General features: G+C 47.1%; 7 protein-coding genes across 7 annotated transcripts; 3 read left to right on the forward strand and 4 right to left on the reverse strand.

Annotated features, from left to right (window-relative positions):
• Positions 1–452: 452 nt before the first annotated feature.
• On the reverse strand, positions 453–1,337 carry EJ05DRAFT_269793 (uncharacterized protein). Its single transcript, XM_033740343.1, has 2 exons — positions 1,283–1,337; positions 453–1,190 (listed from the first exon to the last, which is right to left on the reverse strand). Exon 2 carries the CDS (start codon positions 1,142–1,144, stop codon positions 662–664), a length of 483 nt encoding a protein of 160 aa, XP_033595092.1. The 5' UTR covers positions 1,145–1,190; positions 1,283–1,337; the 3' UTR covers positions 453–661.
• Positions 1,338–2,707: 1,370 nt separating this feature from the next.
• Positions 2,708–3,287, reverse strand: EJ05DRAFT_490751 (uncharacterized protein; the record flags this gene model as incomplete). The annotated part of the gene is made up of 2 exons (XM_033745913.1): positions 2,708–2,779; positions 2,895–3,287. The coding sequence occupies 2 exons, from the start codon at positions 3,285–3,287 to the stop codon at positions 2,708–2,710; spliced, it is 465 nt and encodes a 154-aa protein (XP_033595093.1).
• Positions 3,288–4,209: 922 nt separating this feature from the next.
• Positions 4,210–4,862, forward strand: EJ05DRAFT_505857 (uncharacterized protein; the record flags this gene model as incomplete). Its single annotated transcript, XM_033747746.1, has 3 exons — positions 4,210–4,299; positions 4,348–4,513; positions 4,558–4,862. The coding sequence occupies 3 exons, from the start codon at positions 4,210–4,212 to the stop codon at positions 4,860–4,862; spliced, it is 561 nt and encodes a 186-aa protein (XP_033595094.1).
• Positions 4,772–7,537, reverse strand: EJ05DRAFT_269824 (uncharacterized protein). The gene is made up of 2 exons (XM_033740344.1): positions 7,367–7,537; positions 4,772–7,304 (listed from the first exon to the last, which is right to left on the reverse strand). Exons 1-2 carry the CDS (start codon positions 7,440–7,442, stop codon positions 5,053–5,055), a joined length of 2,328 nt encoding a protein of 775 aa, XP_033595095.1. The 5' UTR covers positions 7,443–7,537; the 3' UTR covers positions 4,772–5,052.
• Positions 7,538–12,010: 4,473 nt separating this feature from the next.
• EJ05DRAFT_481109 (uncharacterized protein) lies at positions 12,011–12,625 on the forward strand. Its single transcript, XM_033744996.1, has one exon. The coding sequence runs from the start codon at positions 12,151–12,153 to the stop codon at positions 12,337–12,339; it is 189 nt and encodes a 62-aa protein (XP_033595096.1). The 5' UTR covers positions 12,011–12,150; the 3' UTR covers positions 12,340–12,625.
• A 5,857-nt stretch (positions 12,626–18,482) lies between these two features.
• EJ05DRAFT_481112 (uncharacterized protein) lies at positions 18,483–19,072 on the reverse strand. The gene is made up of 2 exons (XM_033744997.1): positions 18,993–19,072; positions 18,483–18,946 (listed from the first exon to the last, which is right to left on the reverse strand). Exons 1-2 carry the CDS (start codon positions 19,061–19,063, stop codon positions 18,541–18,543), a joined length of 477 nt encoding a protein of 158 aa, XP_033595097.1. The 5' UTR covers positions 19,064–19,072; the 3' UTR covers positions 18,483–18,540.
• Positions 19,073–21,060: 1,988 nt separating this feature from the next.
• On the forward strand, positions 21,061–23,592 carry EJ05DRAFT_495229 (MFS general substrate transporter; the record flags this gene model as incomplete). The annotated part of the gene is made up of 7 exons (XM_033746238.1): positions 21,061–21,122; positions 21,341–21,708; positions 21,757–21,782; positions 21,843–22,284; positions 22,460–22,737; positions 22,784–23,042; positions 23,531–23,592. The coding sequence occupies 7 exons, from the start codon at positions 21,061–21,063 to the stop codon at positions 23,590–23,592; spliced, it is 1,497 nt and encodes a 498-aa protein (XP_033595098.1).
• Positions 23,593–23,624: the final 32 nt, after the last annotated feature.

Here is a 23,624-nt window from a genome sequence, read left to right on the forward strand (position 1 = left end):
AAGCTTCACCATAACAACGCCTTTCAACCCCTATCTTTCGGTGCCCATCATAACGGTCCGCCTCACTACAACTCAGGTCACTCTGGATTGCCTTCTCCACCTCTACGAAGCCTCAGAAGATTGGCCTACATAAGTCCGTCATGGTTTAGTAGCATAATTTGTGTGTCGTAGTATCGTTACTGACTGGGCTTGGTCTGCACTCGTGTTAGACTGGCTTAGCTGATTGGAGAGCGGCGATGACTTGGTGGATCTCATGGCTCAGTATCGTGGGTTTAACGGCTCAGTATCTAGACGGCTCCACTAACCCTGTAAATCCTGGAGCCTAGTATTCAGGATAGATGGAGAGCTCTTTTCGGCCCGTCAATCATGAGTTGAGCAATTCATTTGATTCCACCGTTGGCACCGAGATCTCTGCGCAACGAGCTGCCGAAATCTTCTCTTGACCGGCTTCAATTCGTTGCTCTCATCGCCAGCATTCTCCTTCTCCGGAAAGACCGACATTTTCCTCATGCTCATTGACAATTGCTTCACTCTGCGCTTGCAACAGGACAAGAAGAAAGTGGCCTCGGCCGTAATACTCTAATAATTTCCTGCAGGCTAAAACCAAAATAAGCGCTGTCGTCGCGGCCTCGAAAAGTTTGAAATGTCAAAATATGATAATTCAATCTCTTGCTACATGATGTTCTTGTTTCAATGGCTCCAGTGTATTCGCCATAATAATAGAGATTGTCAGCGCGAATCTGGACCATGACCAATTTGGTGACGCGCTCGACTCTATGTAGACGTTACATGCACCAAATTTGATCGCCCTTGCTTTCTGATGTATAATTGACCTTCGAAATCCCTCAATCTCGCGCTTTAGTATGGAGTTTTCAGTGCGCAGGTGCTGGAAGGCGGTCTCAAACTTGCGGAGTTGTTCTGCAGTCGCAGCGTCTATTACCTCCTTCATGACCCCTGAAAGGAGTGTTCGAAGTTGCTGCTCGCCACGAGGGCCTAGGATCTTTGTAATAATACTTCCTGAGTCAGAAGAAGATGGACGAGGTTGTTCTAAAGAAGAAGTAGGCCTGGATGGAGGCTTCTTAAGCTGGTTAAGGACAATCGACGGATCTGACGGTATTACACCTGTTTGGCGCCATGCAGACATTATATTGTCTACGGTAAATGCTCGGGAATATGCATTTTTGTAGAATCTATAGAAATCTCGTTTTGAGATGCATCTAATGGCTGCAGGCGATGGGTGGCATGTGGAGGAAACACTGCGACAAGAATCTTATGTCCTTACCTTCTTCTTGGTATTCTGATCGAAGATTTGGTGAAGCCAAACGAGTCCTAGCTCATCTGTAATCCATCCTTTAGGCGATGAGGTAAAGAACTCGATATCATCTGGTTTCCAGTCGCACATCCAGGAGTCCTGCAGATCGCCACTTTTGGCGCGGTAAATGAGACCACTTGGTATAGCAGTTCCGTCGCCGCATATACAGCATAGGACCGTAATCCATTCTCGATTACCATCTTGCGCGTTTCCTAGAAGCTTCTTATTCTTTGCTGCTTTCTTGGAGAAGATCCTGCGCGTCTTGATGCCAATTCCGATCATGAAGCCTTTCTCATCGAAATTGTACATATTATGCGGCTCAATGTTGTATTCCTCTATTTCTGCCTTATAAGGTTAAAATAGGCTAGGTAATCGATGTAGTTGTCTGCCTTTTGTCTGCTTCGATCGATAGGGGTAAGGTATCGTGAGTCCAACGAATCGCTATGAGTACGCGTTTAGGTCGAGATCTAGTTCTTTGAAGGCTGTTTTCCAAGAATAGTAATTGCAAAGTTAACTACCATAGCAGGAGTAGGAGGGAGACCTCGATCTGAGAGTCTTTTGACGTGTTTGAGTAGATAGGCGTCTTGGGTGTTGTTCATGAGTCGCATGTCGCGCGCCATTTGCTGCCGTGAGCCATTCACGCGACGGTGACGTCTAGATAACGTAGAACGCGCTACACCGTATTCTTTCGCAGTTGCAGTATAATCAGGTGTATCCTGCAAATCCAACGCTGCAATTGCAGCCTCAATTGCGTCCATATTGGTGGAGATGTTACGTGTCAAAGTTCGCGACTCATACGGGAATTCGTGCACACTAGTTGATGGGACGAGGAGCGTTCCCGTACGGAGACGTGATGAACTGTTAGTAAACTTCCCGTGCGGGGTCGTTCTATGAGGACCTTTCCCGGAAGCCCAGTTCCATTTTCAGATGTTCTATTGATAGAAGATCCGTACTGGGCGATGGGACGAGGGCCTTTCCCGTGCGGAGACGCGATAAGCTATTAGAAAGTTTCCTGCGCGGATCAAGTCTATAGGAATTAGTTCAATCGCCCATACTCTACTCAAGCCAGCCCGAGATTAGAAGGGAAAGGTCCGCACCGAGAAGATGTAAGCTATCACGTAAGGACCCGTGCGGATTATCTAGGTATGATGACGGTATCAGCATGGCTGCGGAATTTGTCTCTAAGAGGCATTCAACGATTGGATCGGATCAACATCACTAAATTGAGGGTCGCAGAGAAGGGCAACTAAACTAACGTTAAGTTCTATTTGGACTTAACTCCAGATCTTAACTTAGTTATTGCGTTCTGAGAGTCATTCAATTCTCATTCGAAGTCAGCCGTTGCTGATTTCTGCATGATCCTCATAGCTTGCCGGACCTGCATACTGAGTCCTATCAATGCGAAAGGACTTCCGCACTAGAGAACGGACCGTGGGGAAATCCCTGTGCGCCCCGTACGGATCCATTCTATGAGGACTTTCCAGTAAACTGCACATTAGTCAAGGCGGGCGGGTATGAGGGAGGCGCGGGCATATCATGACCATTAGAGAGAACACCCGCACCTAGCGGTGATTGTGCTTACATCGCCTGCTTCGACGTCGAGACCAGTGTTCGACAAGGCGAACGAATCGATAGCCCCATGGGCTTGAGGGATTGCACGATTGTGAGCTATACCGTTCCGTCCGTTGACTCCTTGAGTTCCGCTGGGGACACAAAGTAGTGGGATGGCTTGCTCGATCGATGAAGGCGCTTCGGGCAGGTCCTGAGAGCTCTGCAGGCGGCTCTCGCCGAAGGAGCGCTCCTCGTTTCTCGAGCCACCTTGCCATGATGGGAATTGGAGTTGCGACAGAAAGATGTTGCGCCCTGTAGACAGCGACCAATTCCTAGATCGCTGCTGGTCTGTCTGGTGGAATCGGAAGTCGCTAGAGCGTGTGAAAGAAGCCCCCGCGTCTTGGGCCAGAGTGCTGGAGAACATGCTGAAGGGTGATCGTATTGGTATGGAGATGAGTCGAGGAAACGCGAAGGGCCATGGTCTGGTAGACAGCGGACGCGGTGCCATCTTTATACCCTCCCTAAACGATCTCGTCGTGGCTGCCGCATGCTTCCCAGGCGGAGCCACGCCCCTGACGAAGCAGTGCTGTCCAGGTGCAGCAATTATTAGGGCCGGCAGACTGTCCTCCTTGAAGATAAAACGCCGAGATGCGAGGCGTTCCTGGCCTATCGTTTCTACTTCGTACTGGAGTGCATCAAGTCGTGAGGTAATGCTATTTGACGATTGGACCAGCCTGTCGCAAACTCGCATTCATGTACATATCAATCTGCTGCGCCGCCAGCGCCGGCTGGGCCAGCATGACATAGTCGTCATCAGGAGTCCAAATGAGTTTGGTGATCAACTGCCGACGAGATGTGAAGACTTCCATGAGGAGAGCTCGCAAATTATAGTTATGTCGGCCTGAAGAAAAACGAAATCATTACTCTTGTTTCATACAGAGATGACTCAGATATCTCTTGCATCTCTGAGAGAAGATCTGACTTTCTTTGGTTGATGCATGGCTTAAGCCCCTGAGGCGGAAGTCGACCGTGCGTATCCTCTTTTTCTCTGACAGAGCACATCCTGATCGCAAGCCTGAGCCGCCGACACTACAGACACTCCGCCCCCGACTCATGTACCCAAGCATGCCTTTGGAGAGCCTGCTTGTTGTCAAGAGGCTAACACCTTGGCAAGACCAGGTTTCGTGTTGATAGACTCGGGGGAACTGCTTTCCGGACCCATGTTCCAGATGGAAACAATTGGACTTCCTGGGAGCTTGCACTTAGTCCTTGATATCGCTCTGCCTTGGATCGGCTTCTCAGACTCGGGAAGCTAATAAATATACTGGTACCGCGCTGGTCTGTCAATGTTGCAACAACAGTGCCCTGTTGATCAACTCCTCGCCATCAGTATGAATAGTTCCCAGGATACCATCGAAGACCAGACTGTTTACCAGGTAATGTTCTTTTTGGGGTCGAAAGCTCCATCTACTGAATGCTGGTAGGACCTTATCGCCAGATCTGACCAACGTAAGAAGGCTGTCGATCAAAATGCCGCAGTCGAGAAGACAGTTTATGAGGAGATTACCCCAGAAGCCCAGCCACAGGCAGCCCTCCATACAGAGGTCTTTTCCGGAGCTGACACTCATTCTGATAAGGGGAGTCTCATAGGTGCACTAAGCCACAGATATGAATCCAATAGCTTACACACGTAGGCACACTTGAGCGAATGGCCACTACCGTGCTGGTCTTGTCTGGGAAGGTTGATCTGTCTTTGGATAGAGCAAAAGAGATTGACAAGAACGTGCGCACATTGTCTCGAACAGTTGGCATGATTCTGGAAAAGCTCAAGAAGACGGACGAGGTACCAACGTCGTTGCTCAACTCTAGATCCGGAGAGGTGGAAAATAAGTCGAACGACGGCACCAATCACGAGACAAGTGCGAAGAGTAAACGCAAGGCCGATGTCCTAAGAGATACGTCTGATACTTGCAAAAGGCAAAGACGTACCCTATGTTAAATGTTTGATGTGTGTAGAGTTTGTAGATGACGAAGATCAGACAATCCTTGTGGACTCGCTTCAGATTGGACGTTGTGCCGAACGTCGGATAGCCCGGCATAAATGTCGCTTCAACAGCAACAGCAGAGTAGTCCTTGGGCATTACCGTCGTGACATAAGGACGATCTGACTAGTGGAAAGTGTGGAGCTCTCATGCTGCGCTCAAAGCCCTCAACGCATGTAGTCTCTCTTGCATGAATGCTGCGGGCCCAGGAGCACCTCTCGTGGATCTCTTGTCTGTCTGTCTCTTCCGCTTACGATTTGGAGACAGTTCTTCAAGGGGAGACCTCGCCTCGAGGACGAGCGCCCGCTCAAAGTCAATGACAACCACTTTTCGCTCAGCTGATTTCCACAGGAGGTTTCGCAGCGTGAGATCGCGATGTAGCACCCAATGTTCATGGATAGAGCCGATTGCACGTTCGACTTGTTTGTGGATTTCGGCCAAGTGATTCGATAGGATCCCTCTCGAGACCTTCACGCCACCAAAGCTCATGAACATCATATGTGTCAGCTCCGCGATGCCGTCATATTCATAAGGCTGCGTGAGATCGATGTTCCCCAGGTGTACCGGCACATGTTTTCCTTGGATCGAGCGCAAGCAGTCGTAGACGGCAGCCTCATGTTTGAGATGGCAGATAAATTCAGCCGGCGTACCCTTGGCCGCAACAGTATATCCATGCGAGGTGAGGCAGATACGGAACAGGACACCGCGGGAGCCATGGATACGCAGGCAATCAACGTCATGGTCCAGATCCCTGGAAAGCTGCTCGTGCATGAGACGGAGAAAGGCTGATCGGTCGATCTGGTGAGTGTGCCTTCCATGTGCCTTGACATTGGGACATTTGTGGTCCAGGGGCCCACGCACGAGGAGGCCTCGCAGACACTCCGAGGTGCAGTACTGCCTCTCCTTGCCTTGGTTTGAGGCACCAGTCCGTCCCGCTGTCGTTTTGGTCCTGGACGATCTCTCTTGATTCGCTCGTCGCGATGCATGTCGCCTCGTAGCAGGCGCAGGCGTGTCTGGGTCCGGTTCGGTGTCGCTACTGCTCCGATCATGTGGCTGTGGAGAACTACAAGACGTCGAGGGACGTGATGGTCGTGGTCGAAGCTGGATCGGGCAGTCTCTGAGCTGGGTCGTGCGTGAGGGGGGTACGTAGTCTGACGTGAGGCGTTCTGGGGTGGGCACTTGGTCGAGCAGCTCCTCATACGTGATCTCCCAGGGCACAAGCAAGCTACGCGCATCGCTCTTCCACTTCTGACTCCGTGGCGTACTTTGAATCGCCATCAACGTCAACGCTAACATACGTCCAACAGCAGTCATGTGCAGGCAGTTGGGCTGGTCCAGTGCTGGCGTCCAGCCAGTTTCCAGACCAACATCGTGTTTGGGCACCGAGAGGTGATAGTATACAGTCCTGGGATCGTCAAGGACCCGAAGAAAGATGTAGGCTTCGCCTGTGCAGACGCAACCGTACTCCACTCCAATCTTGATCATGTAGGAAAATGCCTGGACGATGATTGCGGCGACCAATCGTTGCAACTTCGCCTCCACGCCTTCGTTATCCTTCACCTGCACTACCTCATCTAGGTCCATCTCTTGCAAACCTGCGCAGATGCATGCCAGTGAAACCTTATGCGGCGCTTTGTACTCAATGATGTACGCCGGTTGACGGTATGATTGATCACCCGAATCGACGTGGTAGACGCAGAATTGATCGGCACGGGGCCGGGAAGATTTTGGTCCTACTGCGGCGCTCTGTGCTGGAGGGGTGGGATGCTGCAGGGATTGGAGCCTGGCCGAACGACGTGGTGCGCCAGAGATATCCATAGCCTGAACAGCCTCTTCAATCTGACTGTCCGAGCTTAGAGTGTTTCCATGATTTTCAAAAGTCACCGAGCCTCTGAGGCCGAAGGACTTTCGAAGCTCGTTCTCATCCGTGATAGCAGTGACGACCTCAGAGATAGGATTCTCCACTGTCAAACGCTGGAAGAAAGTGAGGTCTGGCTCCGAGCTGCAGAGTCTCGGGCCCACGGATTGACCCAGCTCTTCTAGTGTGTTTATGGAGGTGAACTGACGCGTCTGAAAGAAGTTCGAGTCTTGTAGCTTGGCCCAGATGAATTCCTGCTGCTCCTCGAAGTCCAGCCAGTGACGTATATAGCGTGGACGTAATTTGCGCTGGGCATTGTCAGGATTGCCTTGAGTGGAACGTGAGGCATCGGTTTGGACAGTGAACCCCAGGGAGAGATGGGTGTGACAAGTATGGAGATATTCGGAGAGTGTAGTTTTTCGTGTTCGTTCTTCTATATTGTTGCGCGCACGTTCTGCCTCCTCTTGGGCGCGTTCTGCCTCCTCTTGGGCGCGTTCTGCTTCCTCTTGGGCGCGTTCTGCCTCCTTACGTCGCCGTTGCTCTTCTTCACGTCGCCGTTGCTCTTCTTCGCGTCGCCGTTGCTCTTCTTCGCGTCGCCGTTGCTCCTGAAAGTAGAGCTCTTTGTAGTCAGGTTCGTCCATGTCTGCTGTGGAATCTGTACACAGGCTCGCCATACCATCGATGTAAGCAGTTCGCTCAGACTAGCCTACCCTGATATTCCGAAGATTTGCCGCATACATGCCTGTGTGTATGTTTCTAGGCACATCAAGCAAGCCATGCTGAGTATTCTACTTCTCCATATCGAGACACTTGATTACCTCAAGACGCAATTTCTTTCTTGAACAATTCATACTTAAGCCCTATTTCTTATTCGAAGTCGCGTAAAAATTAAGTAACTATTGGATCACAAACGTAGAGATCACTGTCGACCTAGACCCCTCGCACATCCACGGCCCTCTTCTGAGCTTTCATCGTGTCGATATTAGTCGACGAAGCTCCTTGTCCTTCAAAGCGATTCCCCGTCTACGATTCCAACTCCTCTATCTTTGACAACGCCTTTTCTAGTTCCGTTTCAAGATGAGCTATCCTCTCTTTGCGTCGCTGCCGAAAACGAGCCGAGGCGTCTGCATTCCGTTTGCATTTTTCATCAGCCTGCTTCGAACCCGTTGACCGTTGGTAGCGCTTCGTCCAAGGCGTTGGCCATGTGGAGCAAGGCCCGAAGACAGCTTACGTCGCTTATTCGGGTCATACACTGACTATGCTATGCAAGGCTGGAGTTCTGACTCTACCCACTCCCCCTACCTGTGGTCTTGCGTACTCGTCCCAATTCGAAGACGCTATCTCAAGATGTACACCCCGTGCCAACTAAACCCACACCAAGGCTGTATGAACCTGGCATTCGGTCTACCAAGTAGAAAACAGGTTCAGGTTCGAACAATAGCCAGACTGGTGCTGTTGATCCTGAGCTGTGTAAAGTACCAATCAATCGACAACCAACACACGGGTCGTGCGCATTACATACATGACATACCACCCAATCTCAGCATTGTCTTGTATCTGGGGAACAAAGCTATGACCAACGAGGTCGCGGAGAGATGCAGCTTTTCTCGCTTGGTCTATTGATCGACTGGCGTTCATATCGGCATCCCGTCTTCAGTTCCAGGCGAGAACGAGGATATACTGCTACAGGAGTTTCGTTCGATCCAACCTAGGCCATCATTCCTGTCATGGTCGGCCTGAGTAGAAGTATATGTGACCGTGCTAGAAAATGTGTAGTTTCTCGGACACACTAGAGGGATGCGTATGATTAACAGAGTCAAGTCATAAGCATCTCAGCGATGCGGAGAGGCTGCCCTGCGAAAAGTTACTCTCCCACATCCTGCTTAAAGAACAGTATGAGATTTCTCACTAATATATGAGGAATGTCAGCATTACACCACGAGCTTACGACACTCGCATTGAGCATTCTACGGATCATTAAGTTCTCTTGGCATTATTAGAGACCCTAGAATGGTTCAGCTAGCCTGGGTCACAAACGCTATGTTGACCTCCTATTCAGATTTTCAGAATGGTTCTATCTGTAACGCCGGAACATTAGTCTTGACCCCTGATAGACAACCCGGCACGGACAGGCTACTGATCTGATTTGGTCATATACGGGATCAAAATCAAGTCCTCCCGCTCGAGGATGTCCTGGTCTAGGCGGTACTGATATTGGCGTTGTCGGAACCTAACACGCACAACGCGCAGACTATCCTTGCTCAACGGTTCACGCAGCGGCTCGCAGACCCATATCTGAAGAGCTTCCTGCGCGCCCTCATCACTGCAAGGTATAGTGCAGTATATCAGCGAAATGCCACGCAGCGTTAGGCACGTGGAGCCTGCGCCCTCTCAGTGTGGGAACTTCGGTAGAGTAAAGCGTGACAAAGTTGATTGACAGTCCTGTAGTCTGACCAGCTTAATTTAGTCCGTGTTCCCATTCATTGCTCTCACTCCGAGGCAAGTCTCTAGGCTGGCTGCGATGAAATGTAAGTTATAGAGATGTAGCAGGAGTCCTACATATAACAGACATGGTGACTAGAAAGAGAAACGTTTGATCATATACCCGCCAGGTACAGTGATAAGGATGAATTGGAGCTTGTGATGACGCAGTAATAACGGCGAGAAGATAGTAGACCGTATTGAACTGGTACTTGGCTGTTGCCATCTTCTTTCGAGTACTCGTCCTTTCCACCCAATGCTTGAACACACTTCTGATAACCTTGACTGTCTATAAACGCCAAAAGATCTGGGTTGTCCATACTCTAGACTTCCTTGTTATCAAGTTTGAGCCATAAGAGAGTACCGAGTCGCAGATTTGGTAAGGCTTGTCGACAGTGCAAAGGCCAGTCTACTTTGGGGCAGGACTTCAATATGAAGCCTAGGCAAGTCCACTTCTGAAAATCTTCGCTGGAAAGCGCAGGTGGAAGCCGATGTGGTCTCATGATCAGCCAGCGACTAGTCACAAACGGTAGGGGCGTCTTTTAAGTCCCGCTTGTGATTATTTGCACCTGTCTAGCGAGGCTGACTTTGTGTTATAAAATCAGGCAGTTCTACTATCTTTGAGAAGCTCTTGTACCACCCAGGAGCTTATCGCCACCTTCTAGACAACACTTGTACCTACTTACATCCTAAAACATGACTACAGAGGCACGAATTCTTGAAGCAGCACGCCGTCTCAATGAGGTGACGTTCAAAACAACCCACTCACCACAAAGGGGAGTAAGTGAATTAGCAGCAGGGTTCTCGCCCTCCGAGACTCTCAGTTTAGAGTCTCTAATATGCAATATACGCGACAGAGATACTCGCAGCTCACAGGACAAGATCTGGATTCTTGAAAGCGCCAAGGAGATTGTACGGCAATTGGAGAGCCCAGACGAGCGAGCAATGGAACTTCTCATGTCATTCTCCATCGTACCAGAGCCGTCAGCCCTTACTAAGCTATCGGAAAAATTACATCACTAAGATTTCGTCAGACTAGGGAGCGGCACTATTGCCAAATTATGTCTGTTGATTGGCTCCATCGTCCATGAAGGAATGATTGAGCTAGTTGGTTCGTGATATCTTGGTAGCCGGAAACACTGTCAGGGAGATTTCCAAAGAAGAATGGACTTCTAGCCGATACAAGGATATGCTAAACTTCATCCTGCCTTCTAGATATGTGTTTTGACCCCGCACTTGAACTTGTCCTCCATTGAAGAATTGGGAAGACTAGTGTTGCTGGCAGTATAGATAGTGCTCGAAGAACCGTACGAATGGAGCTCGCATTACTTGAGAACCAAATAAGGATCAAGAGCGAGTCTCTCTGGTGCTGACTGAGCATCAGTAGGGATGCGAGGACAACAATGACGTTTGCATAGACAAGTTCCAGCAGTGTGCCATAAATGATACACATCATACCCATCTCTGCTGTCACAGTGCAGATGAAGGAAAATGCACCCTCCGAAGGCATTTCTACCTTGCTAAGAACCATAAGCAGAGTGTGATATGGTCCACAGACGTACTAACTAGGCACATAGCGTGATAAGGACTAAAAGCCGGCTGCTTGCGACAGCATATGGTAGGATACGAGGAATGGATAGCTGTCCTTTGTTGCCGTTGGTGGTAAGAGACTATGCCTATGTTAGCTTTGTCGCCACTTGTCTGCGCATAGAGCTTTACCTGTCTCAAGGTACTGACGGTGAGGTGTGCTAGGCTCAGGTACCATATCATCTGAGAGTACTCAGGCTCATCAAGTATAAGATAGCTAAAAAGTGTGCTGAGCCCGCTGCAGGTCATGCAGATAGCTGCAAGTGACATATTGAGCATTGGCTGCACGATTTTCAGCTGACTGGTCGCTGCGTGTCGGAATCGAAGGATGAGAGCCATTCCACACTGGATAAGCAGTAAGAGAAATAGAGAAGAATATACCACGCAATCGAACACAGAACATAGAAAGAGCGGGCCGAACAGTATTGAGACATCTTGCGGCATGTTAGAACATTCTACAGGGAGTTGTCGGTGTTGCTTCTATCAATCTTATAAGGAAGAGTAACGTTGGGCTGTACATATCTATACTATTTTTAGAGCGGGCGTGGATTTGTCGCTTGCCTAGAACCTGACTCTCTTGGCATTTTTATTTTCACGCATGTGTTCACACACCCAATCTTTAATAGTCATTTTACCTCTCTACCTCTATATAGAGATCTATATATTATAATATCTATATAGACTTAAAGAGTAGAGTAAGGCGATTATTTCTATATTATTTTTAAGCTCTAAACTCTTTAATATAGTCTATAATAAGAGGGTTTAGTTTCTTAGAGAAGAGGAAGAAGGTAGTTTTCCTAGAACCTGACTTAGTTTTCGCACGGGCCCTCTTCTAAGAACTTCTAAGAATATTTAAAAACTCTTCTCTATCTATTTAAAGAGACTTTAATAGAATAAAATAAACTTATAGATAGATTAAAATATTTATATTTATCTATTATATCTACTTTTAATACTCCTATATACTTAGGTTTAGGTATTAAAGTAGAAAAAGCTCCACTTACGAATATTGGGGTGAGAACACGAGTGCACGAGTGCCAAGAGAGTCATGTTCTAGGCAAACGACAAATCCACTGCGCAGAGCGGGGCGGGGGGCGAAGCAGTACCTTACAGGCCGGTATTAGGACCGCAGTCGATATATTTAGACGTCCCCTTGGACTAAAAAGCGAACGCTGCCCACTTCGAGCCGGGTAATAGATGCAAACATGGCCCTGAAAGACGTGAAGAACCCCAAAAAGCAGCTAAGAAGGAGACTTCATGGCCTGCCTCGTTAACGCAAATCTACTACTAAATTGATAGAGGCAGCTGCGGCGAGGGTAATGGCGAAGAAGCAGGCTCGTAAACGTACTGCGGCGTCAAAAAATCCACGGATTGTCGACATTTCTGCGCCTCCTGAGGCTACACCTCCTCCTCCTCCTCCTCCTCGTCGTCCCTCTACTCCTCCTCCTTCTACTCCTCCTACTACTCTTTCCTTATCTCCTCCTGCGAATCCCGTAAATAGCGGTTAGAATAAGGTTATAGAGGTTGAGGAGGAGGACGTGGAGGAGACGTATAAGATACACGTGTCCTAGAGATTACGTGTTAATAGGAAGAACGAGGTGGCGGATAAACTTACTACTATTCCGCGATGTGCTTTTGAACGCGAGGTGTACGAGGGTACTATTAATAAGGCAATTAGTACGAAGCTTAATATAGATGACTAGGCCTTCGAGACTCGTTAGGTCATGTGTAGTCTTGGTATAAGGAAGAAGTAGAGGAGGACACTTGCTATCAACGACTGGTCGATTATTAGCTGGGAGAGACTCTATATAGTTATAGATGAGATCCACTCACTCGCTAGTACCAAGGATGAGGTTATTATAGTTACCTTTGAGGATAGCGTGAAGTGCGAGTCGTGGGCTAAGAAACCTTAGCTACCTTAGTAACATATTCGTTATCGCGACTCTCCTACGCTATCACTAAATATAGGGCTTCGAAGTTCGCCGAATATAGAGAATCTCTAAGGGCGTGCCCGAGTAATATATAATAAGGCTTAGTAGAGGAAGGACGCTGGTCTAAAACGGATTAAGATAATTAGCTTGATAGAGGCAACCTATCGCTGTATAGACGTCGGTTGTAGTAACGAGCGAGGCCACTGTTTTATCGTCCTATCCTTATTAGGACGTCTTCATTATAAGATCGAACGCGCGTCGATAGAGCCGTGGGTACACGCTATTGCTGTCGGTATTGCTGGCGCCTCCGTTAAAGATCCTCCAGTGGGTGTAATGAAGTAACTCGTATCCAAGCCCTATGAGAGAAAATTAGTAAAGAAGCCAGGTAATAATGGGCAAGTCGATATTACTGCCCTCGTAGTAGAGTATGAAGCCAAGAAGCTAAAAGCAGCCCTCGATGATATAGATCGTCGTGAATAGGACAAAATTGATAAGGCTAAGGAATAAGCTGAGCGTCGACGATGCGACTAGTAGATGAGGTAGACTTAGCTTCATTAGGCTGGATTTAATCCTATATTTGGAGCACGTGTGCCTCTGTATCCGACGGCTATACCACCGCCATATACGTTACCATTACTAACTCGTGAGGTTGATAGTTAACGCCCTCGTGAGGTTAATAGTTAACGCCCTCGTGAGGTTGATAGTTAACGCCCTCGTCTATTAACACCACTAGATTCGATAAATCCCGCCCCGTATAGTAGTCCTACTTAGCTAGAACTCCACTAGGCTGACGTCGTTTAATTAGTACTTGAATAGCGACTAGCGAAGGAGACTCATACTAGGACGAAGGACGGAATCAGGTTACTCCGCGAGTACGCCGTTGAAAACTGTTGTTAGTATAGATAAGTCGAAGAGATTGCTCGTCCTGGGACCGCTTATTATAAGGCGGCGAAGTCGTATAGCGTCCTATTGAGCATCATCCTAGATGCTCGTCGCTATCTTCATGAGTATAAGGGTAGTCTCAAGGCGATAGAATAGGAGGAAGCAGCGAGGGCACTCCATGGGCTTGCCTCTAGTACTATCTAAGTTATTTAAGTAGAGATGTCGCGGTTTTCCTATAGTACACGTATATATATAATCAATATTATCCACTGTATTACCCTATTTAGCCATATACGCGAGGGCGACGTGACGTCAGTCAGTGAATATTATCGCAAAAAGTCGACTAATATACCCAACTTCATCTGCAAAACCTCTCTTCCTACTACGTCTAAATTGCTTTAGATTATGAATAATACGTTCCCGTAGCGTTTCATTAATATACTAACTATTAGTAGTATACGCGAAGAAGCGGAGAGCGAATTGATCGCAGTAGCTATCTATAAAGGCGCGGTATAAGAACTCCTCGAAGTTGACTGACTGCTCATATACGTATAGGTACCACCTTCGAATCCACGCCTTTAGTACCGCCCATACCATCTTAATAGGGTTGTAATTAGGCGAATAAGGCGGTGTATATCGAAGTGTATGGCCAGCTATAGTAACCATAGGAGCGACGTCGTCGTTAGTATGAAGAGAGAGATTATCCATCACGATAACCATCGCCTGATTAGGGTACTTTTCTTATAGGCTAGGGAATAGGTATACCTCTAGCCAGTCGATAAACTCTTCCTTATTAAAGTAACCCTTCTTAACTCTATAGGTAACGAATCCATTAATAGAGATAGCGCTATACGCGCTGTACGTCTGGCCACGATTGATGCGAGTAGATTGCGTAGGTGTCTCCCCACGAGGTGCCCTACCTCGCCTTCTCCACCCTATTTTCTCGTTAAAGATAACCTTATTAATAAATATAAGGCGCTTAGTAGGTAACTATGTAATATCCTTACGATAGGAGCGACGTGCAACCTTAGAGCGGTCGGAGCTAATACGCTTCAATAGCCGCCGAGTCCATCCTCGCTTTATCAACTACTTCGAGATAGTAGATGGTAAGGTTACTATCTTAAGCTCTTCATATAGCCACTTAGCCATCTTATTAAGGTATAGCCATCCCTCCTCAAGTAGGTATTCGAATAGTAGGCCTATTATACGATCGCTAAGGATAGTCTCACGACCACGCGTCTTTGTAGATCGAGGCTTATTCCGCTAACCATAGGTATCTAGATTATACCTCACGCGCTGGACTGTCGATATAGATACTTGAAACTTCTCTACGGTAATAGTAGTTGGCACGTCGTGCTCGAGGAGGAAGTTAATTCGACGATAGGTACTCGCGTCGTACACCCTACTAGGTAGACCCACTATCTATACACGCGACTGTAAGCCTAAAACACTAGAAATATATAAAATAAGGGCTATACTAACTCCTAGATAGCCTTATAAATCTACCGAATACGTATATACGGTAATTACGACGCGTGGGCGACGAGTATGCGATAAAATGCTAAAATATGTCCGTCTCACGTAAATTTGGGTGGGGGAGACATGGATCCTCGCTCCAGGCGTTCACTATAACTAGCACACCTAATATTTAGATAGGGATAGTATAGCGTTTCTCAGAGTGTATTTAGGAGTATATATTTATATATTATAACCATATACTCCTCGAATAGTACCTAAAACAGACATATACAGAGTATTACTAGCTAGCTAAGCGACTTACTCGTCGCCGACTCGCCGACGAGTGAGTTACGCGACGAGTTCGTAAAAAAGTCTCCCAATCTCCTCAACTTCAGTAACCTCTCTACCACCTCTACCTTGTCCAAACCTATCCAAATCAGCTACTACCCTCTGCCGGAGCGTCTTGTCGATATAAAACCCATCTACGGCATGTTTAAAGAAGCGTATAGCCCACTGATCGGCGTGGCTGTATGTAAATGCGATGTAGAGGAAGTCCTTAAAAGTTCGAGATTATTAACGTGTCCAGGTATACCACCTACGAATCCACGCCTTTATTACCGCCCATACAAGCTCGATAGGGTTGAAGTCAGGTGAGTACGGTGGCGTATACCGTACAATATGGCCAGCGCTAAGTATGAGTGGTTCAATCTATTGGTTCGTATGAAGTGCGAGATTATCCACGATGATTGTCATCGCACGCCCGGGGTATTTTACCTCAAGGGCAGGCAGTAGGTATATCTATAACCAGGTATAGAACTCTTCCGTCGAGAAATAACCTTCCTTTATCTAATAGCAGACAAAACCATTAACTATAATAGCACCACAGGCGCTATACGTAGGTCCTCGATTAAGAGTACCAAACTTAGTCGGAGTCTGTCCTTTTGGTGCTCTAGCTCGACGCCTCCATCCAATTTTCTTATTAAATATAACCTCATCCAAGAACACGTACGAGTCTGCTAGTAGCTCCGCTATATCCTTAAGGTATGAAGCGCGTGCCGTCTCTAAGCGCGCACTACTAATACGTTTCAATAGCTTACGATCCCAGCCTCGCTCAGACAACTCTTTAGATAGAAGCTGCTTGGATATAGTAAGATTAAACTCTTCGTATACCCATCTAGCCATCTCATCAAGGTATAGCTAGCCCTCGCGAAGTAGTCTCTCGAGTAGTTATCGCATCATATAATCGCTCAGTCGACGAGGTGGACCACGACGCGACAACCTTGGTTTATTCCTCTATCCATACGTGTCGAGGTTGAACCTCGTCCTATATACCGTATTCTTACTAACTTTAGTAAGAGCAACGATCTCATTAATGGGTATATTATATTATAGGAGGAAGTCAATTCGTCCGTATACGGAAGGAGGATAAACAACGCCTCGGGGCACTATATACACACGCGTCAGTAAGTTAAAAACACCAAGTATTGTCTATACTAACTCTTATATACTATATTATATAGTTACAGACTCTACACGAGCGTGGTGCGGCGACAATGTCGTAAAATGTCAATTACATACAAAAACGCGTGTTGGTGACATAGCGCAGCATTGGGCGCCAAGCTTTCCCATGCAACTATGGATATACGGATAGCGCAACATGCGAGTGCCAAGCTCGTCAGGTTCAAGGAAAACGACGGATCAGAAGCGTTACAATCTAGCATTACCGGATCCTACGCACACTGCCACCAGTTATCTCAACCCGCTATCCGTTTATCCATAGTTACATGAGAAAGCTTGGCAACCGGTGCACACATGTCTCGCGCGCACACGAACCATAGTAAAACGACATTTTTACCTCTTACCGCCGTATTATCCCTTTATAATATATAAAACTATAATATATAATAGAAGAAAGCTGGTATAACTAATACATAGTACTAAAGATCTTTAATATTCTCTCTCTATCCTTCTAGAGCGCCTTTAAAATATAGGAGTATATAGCTAGCTAGACCTAAGTATCTCTCTATAGAATCTACTCTCTTTACTCTTTTTCTATAGTTTTAGAGGTATTATAGATAGTATAAAGTAATAAAAAGAGTATAGATATATTGTTAGGGTTATATAAAATTAGTATATAGTAGTATTTATAATTATAGAGGGATAATTCAGCGGTAATAGGTAAAAACATCGTATATACTACGGTTCGTGTGCGCGCGCGACATGTGTGCACCGACTGCCAAGCTTTCTCATGTAACTATGGACAAACGGATTGCCAGTCTAGGCTTTGTAGTTATGTCGACTTTGTCTTCTTCCAGAACAACCTCTAATAGTCCATCTCCATCTAGCCAGGTGAAATCAAAGACATTTGGCTTCTAGAGTCATAATACAGCCTCGGCTTCGGATCTCTTTAGCCTCACCCGCTTCCCTCGGACAGCGTTACCGCTTGGCAACATCGCAGGAAATGATTTTCGCATCATTAATCATCTCGTTGAACAGTACAAGCTCCTCGTCCCGGGAACACCAGTGCTCTACTAAAGCCAACGAGTTTTCCATCCAGGTAATCCCTTGCATATATTTCCTCAGTCCGTGGCACGTAAAGGCTCAATCATTCCTTCATCGTTTATGGAGCCAATCCACGGACATAGCCGGTAGTACCCTCACGCTCAGCTCTCTCATCGGTAGTAAGATCTGCGACCGCCCGGTCTACACGAACAAACATTACCACAATAAGCAGTGAGGTATAAGAAGTCCACCAAGAGAACAGGGGGCGGAGCATCAAGAATTGCTGGAAAGACTTCGAATAAAGCTGCGCCAAAGAATTGCCGGAAGGCTAATGAAGGTTGCTTTGAGGCTGTTAAGGACGCTGCCAAGAAAAAGGGCAAGGATGAAGATGAGTCAACAGCACGTAATGAGAAGTTCAGTACAGTGGACCGACTGCTGTTGGAACTGACTGAGGCTTTGACGGAGTTGAAGCCTTAATCATTCGATTCAAATTATTGCGACAGGCATTCATGCTGAGCATCTGTTTAGGCTACTGTAGAGTGAGAGTTCTAAATCAGTATGGGAAGCTCAAACAAGTGTGGAACGCCCACGTCACTAATTACATTTATAGTCCATAGATAGCTCTGATAATATATAGTCAAAAAAGCTAGCCATGTCATGCCAAGTTTGGTCCTCTGTCTTGTTTTGTTTGTGTTTAAAAAATCTTGGAGCCATACTCCTGTGGTCACGATCGTAACTTTGCATCGTTGGGCCCTGATTCCCCCAGACATTATTGAAAGTCACATGGAATAGAAATGACGTGTTTTGACTTGCTGTAACACAGATTAATATAGCTCTTCCCTCCTTGGCATGACTATCTCTATCTTTTACATGAAGGTGTCATCTGCCTCTCGACTTAGCGACTGCGCACGAACATTCGACCTCAATGTAGAGCAGTCAGATGTATCCGACTTGCCATTCCGATCGTGCTGTCTCAAGGGATTGTCCTGCCGCGTTGGAGCGTAGTATGCCTTGCTGATAACGGAACTGATCCTCGACGTGCTTGGCGCTCCAGAAGTCGTGCAGCAAGTACCCCTGCGTGTGCAGATTGCCTGGGTCCGTCCTTCGGTCTTTCCAGCGAACCCGATACAATAGGTTATTCTGTATCTCTATATGTCTTGGCTTCTTCCATGGGAAGCCATCTCTAAGACGCAGCTGGTGAATCAAGGGCAAAACGCGACTAAGCTCCTTGCCACGCAGTATTCTCTGCTTGAATCGAACTCGATACGCTCTGCCATCATAGCTTAGTATCTCTGCCGGTTCGTTCCAAGCTCTATTGTATGGTTCACGTGTGGTACTAGATCTGTGAGTTGTAAGTGTGAATCAACAGAACATACCGAACGACTTACGGGGCCTCTTCACTGCATGCTTCAGAGCTCGACCAGGACATACGACTGGTACTAATCTGACTTGTGTACATTATGGGACTTCTGTGTCTTTGCACAGGTGTAGTTGATGCTAGATGCTATTGTGTCTATTTCATTTATTCTTAACATGCCTGAGGGGTGAAGCTTATAAATTAAAGCATGCTACCAACGACTAAGCCGCTACGGAATTGACGCTGCCAAGAACCTACTGAGCCTCCTACCACAGTACGTGGGCACGCAGAGAGCTTCCTGTGCGCCCTCATCACTGCAGTTTAACAGGTGAATGGCACACAGCGTTGGGCCTGCGCCCTTTCAACGTGGGAACTTCGCCGGAAAGAGCAGGTGGAAGCCGATGTGGTTTCATGATCAGCTGGCGACTAGTCACCAGGACAGAATCTCTCACGGCTCAGTTTCAATCGTAACGATATTAGCGCTGAATAGTGTAGTGGCTCAGTAAATTCTGACGGCGCAGTAAGGTGTGACGGCTCAGTAAAGTTTGCGGCTCAGTAAAGCCTTAGTGACTGAGCATACATTACCGTAAGTCACTTGGTATGAGCTCTTTACCTGGGGTATACTTCGCAACTTGGTACTTTATGCGAAATAGCCCTACCTGACTCGTAACCATGGGCCAAAAATTGGTCAATGGAAAGTTCCGCAAGGCTAAAGACAATTTTCTTCGGAAAGGCGTGCTTTTCAAGAGGAATTATGGCGCAGATATCTTCATCGTCATAAGGACGGTGTCTCTTGGCTGACTGATCTGAAGATGCTAGTAAGATGAAGGCGCCGATCATCTGGGAGAATCCGTTTATCCATAGTTACATGAGAAAGCTTGGCAGTCGGCGCACACATGTCGCGCGCGCACACGAACCATAGTATAAACGACATTTTTAACTATTACCACTATATTATACCTCTATAATTATAAATACTACTATATACTAATCTTAAATAACCCTAAGAATATATCTATACTCTTTTTATTACTTTAAATTACTTATAATATCTCTAAAATTATAGAAAAAGAGTAGAGAGAGTAGATTATAGAGAGAGGTTCTTAGATCTAGCTACCTATATACTCCTATATTTTTTAGGCGCTCTAGAAGAATATAGAGAGGATATTAAAGATCTATAGTACTATATATTAGTTATACTAGCTTTCTTCTATTATATATTATAGTTTTATATATTATAGAGGGATAATACGGTAGTAATAGGTAAAAATGTCGTTTATACTACGGTTCCTGTGCGCGCGCGACATGTGTGCACCCTCTGCCAAGCTTTCTCATGTAACTATGGACAAACGGATGTACTAACAAGGCCAACAGGACTAGAACTACCCCATTCTGATTCGCGTAACGCTAAAACTATTCGAGACTTGCCCTCGTTCCAAGAGATTGAAATTGGTTCAGAGAAGAGATAATACTGATCATTTCACGAACAGTACGCGAGTAGTCAGCGTGACGTACATGGCATACCATTCAAGGTCCGCACCACCATGAATCTGGGAAACAAATGTATGAGCAGCAAGATGTCCGAGAGATGTCAAGACAGGAGACCATCAAGCGCCTAGACCACCCTCGAAGAATCTTCATGCAAGATGTTGGAAATCGTGGGAAGATCGTTCGCTGATGAAGTCAGCTTGCTAGCCTGGAATGACTTCTCACACACCCAATCAACATCACTGGAGGGCTACATAGCCTATCCTCGACTTGCACGCAGTGAAAAGAGATCAGCTGGATCAAGGCACCGTATATTAGATCCTGGCTGCATAAACATCCCAAATTGCAAGAGATGTCAAGAAACGTGAATTAGAGGCCAGTTCTCTTTTGTTATGCCATCTCAACAGATATGGCGATTGTAGATATCTATGAATCTTGCATATGTGTTGGTTTTTTAATAATGCAAAAGACAATTCATCCATAGGGCAGGGGAAGGTCTAGAAGTACACCTTCGTTCGCAAGATATACCAGACCGCTGAACATAGTAAGCACAGGTGAATATCTTCGGTACCTCATATAACTATGCTTGTCATTTGATTGGATAACTGGGCATGCCGAACCTAGACGTGGCGTGTTGTGATGGATCCGGATCGCTAAGTCTGTCACCTAGACCGTCTGCTCAAACCGGTCAGACCCTGACTTCCAATCCGAGGGCGCATAAGTTTTGTATCCACCTTACCGCGCCTCCATCATCTACTTTGCGTCTCTCAAGAGGCTAAGAACTACACATGTCGGTCAAGGTGGAAACCCTACATATCAGGTTTGTAAGTGTGGTTGAGATCGGCGGTATATACGCTCACGTCACTCGTTCGGCTGGTCAAGGTTCTGTAGACTACACAAGTATCGCGCGACTACAACAACGAGACAGAAAATGCTACCGTCCTATACGACTGAGAGAAACATACAAACTCTGTCCACAAGCCTCGACTGTGCTGTAGAGGTGCAGTCTCCGCAGGAACTGCTCCTGCGTGCAGGTCGTTCGAGGCCTGCCGAATTCACATCCAGAGGAAAGGAATTCGGATTCGTCTACGCAGTGGTCATGTCACAGGTCCTGACAGAGTACTTCACATCAGGCTTCAATGTGATTCTACCAAAGATCACGTTGGCGCTTGAGATCCCGCTAGGAAAGCAAACGTGGCCCGCTTCAGCTTTCCCTCTGACAGTGAGCGTTCTGTTACTACCCTTTGGACGACTCTCAGGTTGGTCTAGGACATAAGGCTCGTGACCATCACTCATCGATATCGCAGACAAGTACGGTGGATTTCCCGTCTACGTCTGAGGGCTGGCTTGGTTGGCGCTATTCTCGGGTCTTGCTGGGCTCTCACAAAATGAGATTCTCCTCAACGTCTACCGGGCCCTGCAAGGGCTTGGCCTGGCCGCGTCTCTACCATCCGGTCTTATGCTCATAGGCAGTACATACCGACCTGGACCCCACAAGAACCAGATATTCGCACTCTATGGCGCTGCAGCTCCTCTTGGGTTCTTCCTTGGTATCCTTACTGCAGCGTTGTGCATCCGATACGCTACCTGGGGGCTGTACTTCTACATTGGAGCAGGTATATCAGCTTCGACTGCAGTAGTCGCCTACTTCACAATTCCTTCCGACACTTCACAGAGAAAGAGTATGAAAACCAGTCTAGATATTGTCGGTTGTGTCCTGCTTCCGGCTACTATGATCGCGATCATCTTCGCAATCACCGAGAGTACCAGTGCCCCCAGAGGATGGAGATCCGTGCATGTTGTGGGTGCATTTGTTGCAGGCTTGTTGCTTCTAGGTGCTATGGTCTACTACTAAGGGTGGCACGCTGAGCATCCACTCCTACCTCCAACCATCTTCCGAGTGAAGTACATGCGGCCCATTTCTCAAATGAATCGCTGAGTATTTATATGCTATACTGCACCCTCTAGTAGGTACTGTAACATTTTCCCATATATTTGACTGACGAATAGATAGTTTGGCGAAGATTATGGATGCATCACCGTTGCAACTTGTCGTATGGTTCGTCCCAATGGCGCTTGGTGGTATATTCATTTCACTACTTGGCGGTCGTGTTCTACATCTTGTTCCAGGGAGCTATATTATGGTTGTTGCTGGTGTTGCCTACGTCCTCGCTCCTCTGTTACTCATACTTGCTCCCCCAGGAGCCAGCTACTGGCACTACGCTTTCTTTGCGATGGTTTTTGCAACTATCGGGATTGATACGACATTCACAGTATCGAACGTCTTTGTAGGTCTTTATCCCTCCCGCCTAGAGCCTAGCCTAATCCATATAGTTGACAACCCATGTCCCGATTCAACATCAAGGGGCTGCTGGAGCAATCAGTGGAAGCCTGGTTCACCTCGGCGCTGCGCTTTTCCTAGGAAGTGCAAGTATCATGTCGGTCAGGAAGCAGCCTGAAGGAGAGCTCCAGAGCTTTAAAGCAGTCTTCTACCTAGAAACTGCTCTGGCCGCTACCTCACTGCTTATTATGGTAATGTTTGTTCGTGTAGACCAGGCAGTCGCAGATCTTACTACCGATGAGAGAGCTGAGCGTGAGGGTACTACCGGCTATGTCCGTGGATTGGCTCCATAAACGATGAAGAAATGATTGAGCCTTGTTCAACGAGATGATTAATGATGCGAAAGTCATTTCCTGCGATGTTGCCAAGCGATAACGCTGTCCGAGGGAAGCGGGTGAGGCTAAAGAGATCCGAAGCCGAGGCTGTATTATGACTCTAGAAGCCAAATGTCTTTGAGTTCACCTGGCTAGATAGAGCTTTGACACCAAGGCAGTTCAACAGAATTAATCTTGTCGTTCGCACTTTTGGATACTCCATAATTCTACAACTGTCTATCACAAGTCGAGAGAATTCCTCAGCCCCAACGAAGAATCGCTGTACTTGTCATTACCGTGAAAATTGCCGGTATGAGTGCGCCAATGCTTAGACCCTTCAAACTACCGTACCTCAAGTCAATCCATGACGGGAGCAAATCCGAAATGCTACCAAGCTTCGATAAAAAGCCGAGTATCACCGCGAAGATCATAAGGCAAAGCAAACTGAAAAGGAGCGTCACCCCCCCTCTGACCTTCTTCGAGTCTAGACCTGGGACACAGATCAAAGTGCGTTGGAATG

The sequence above is a fragment of the Pseudovirgaria hyperparasitica genome (assembly GCF_010093815.1).
Source record: "Pseudovirgaria hyperparasitica strain CBS 121739 unplaced genomic scaffold EJ05scaffold_38, whole genome shotgun sequence".
NCBI classification, from domain to species: domain Eukaryota; kingdom Fungi; phylum Ascomycota; class Dothideomycetes; order Acrospermales; family Acrospermaceae; genus Pseudovirgaria; species Pseudovirgaria hyperparasitica.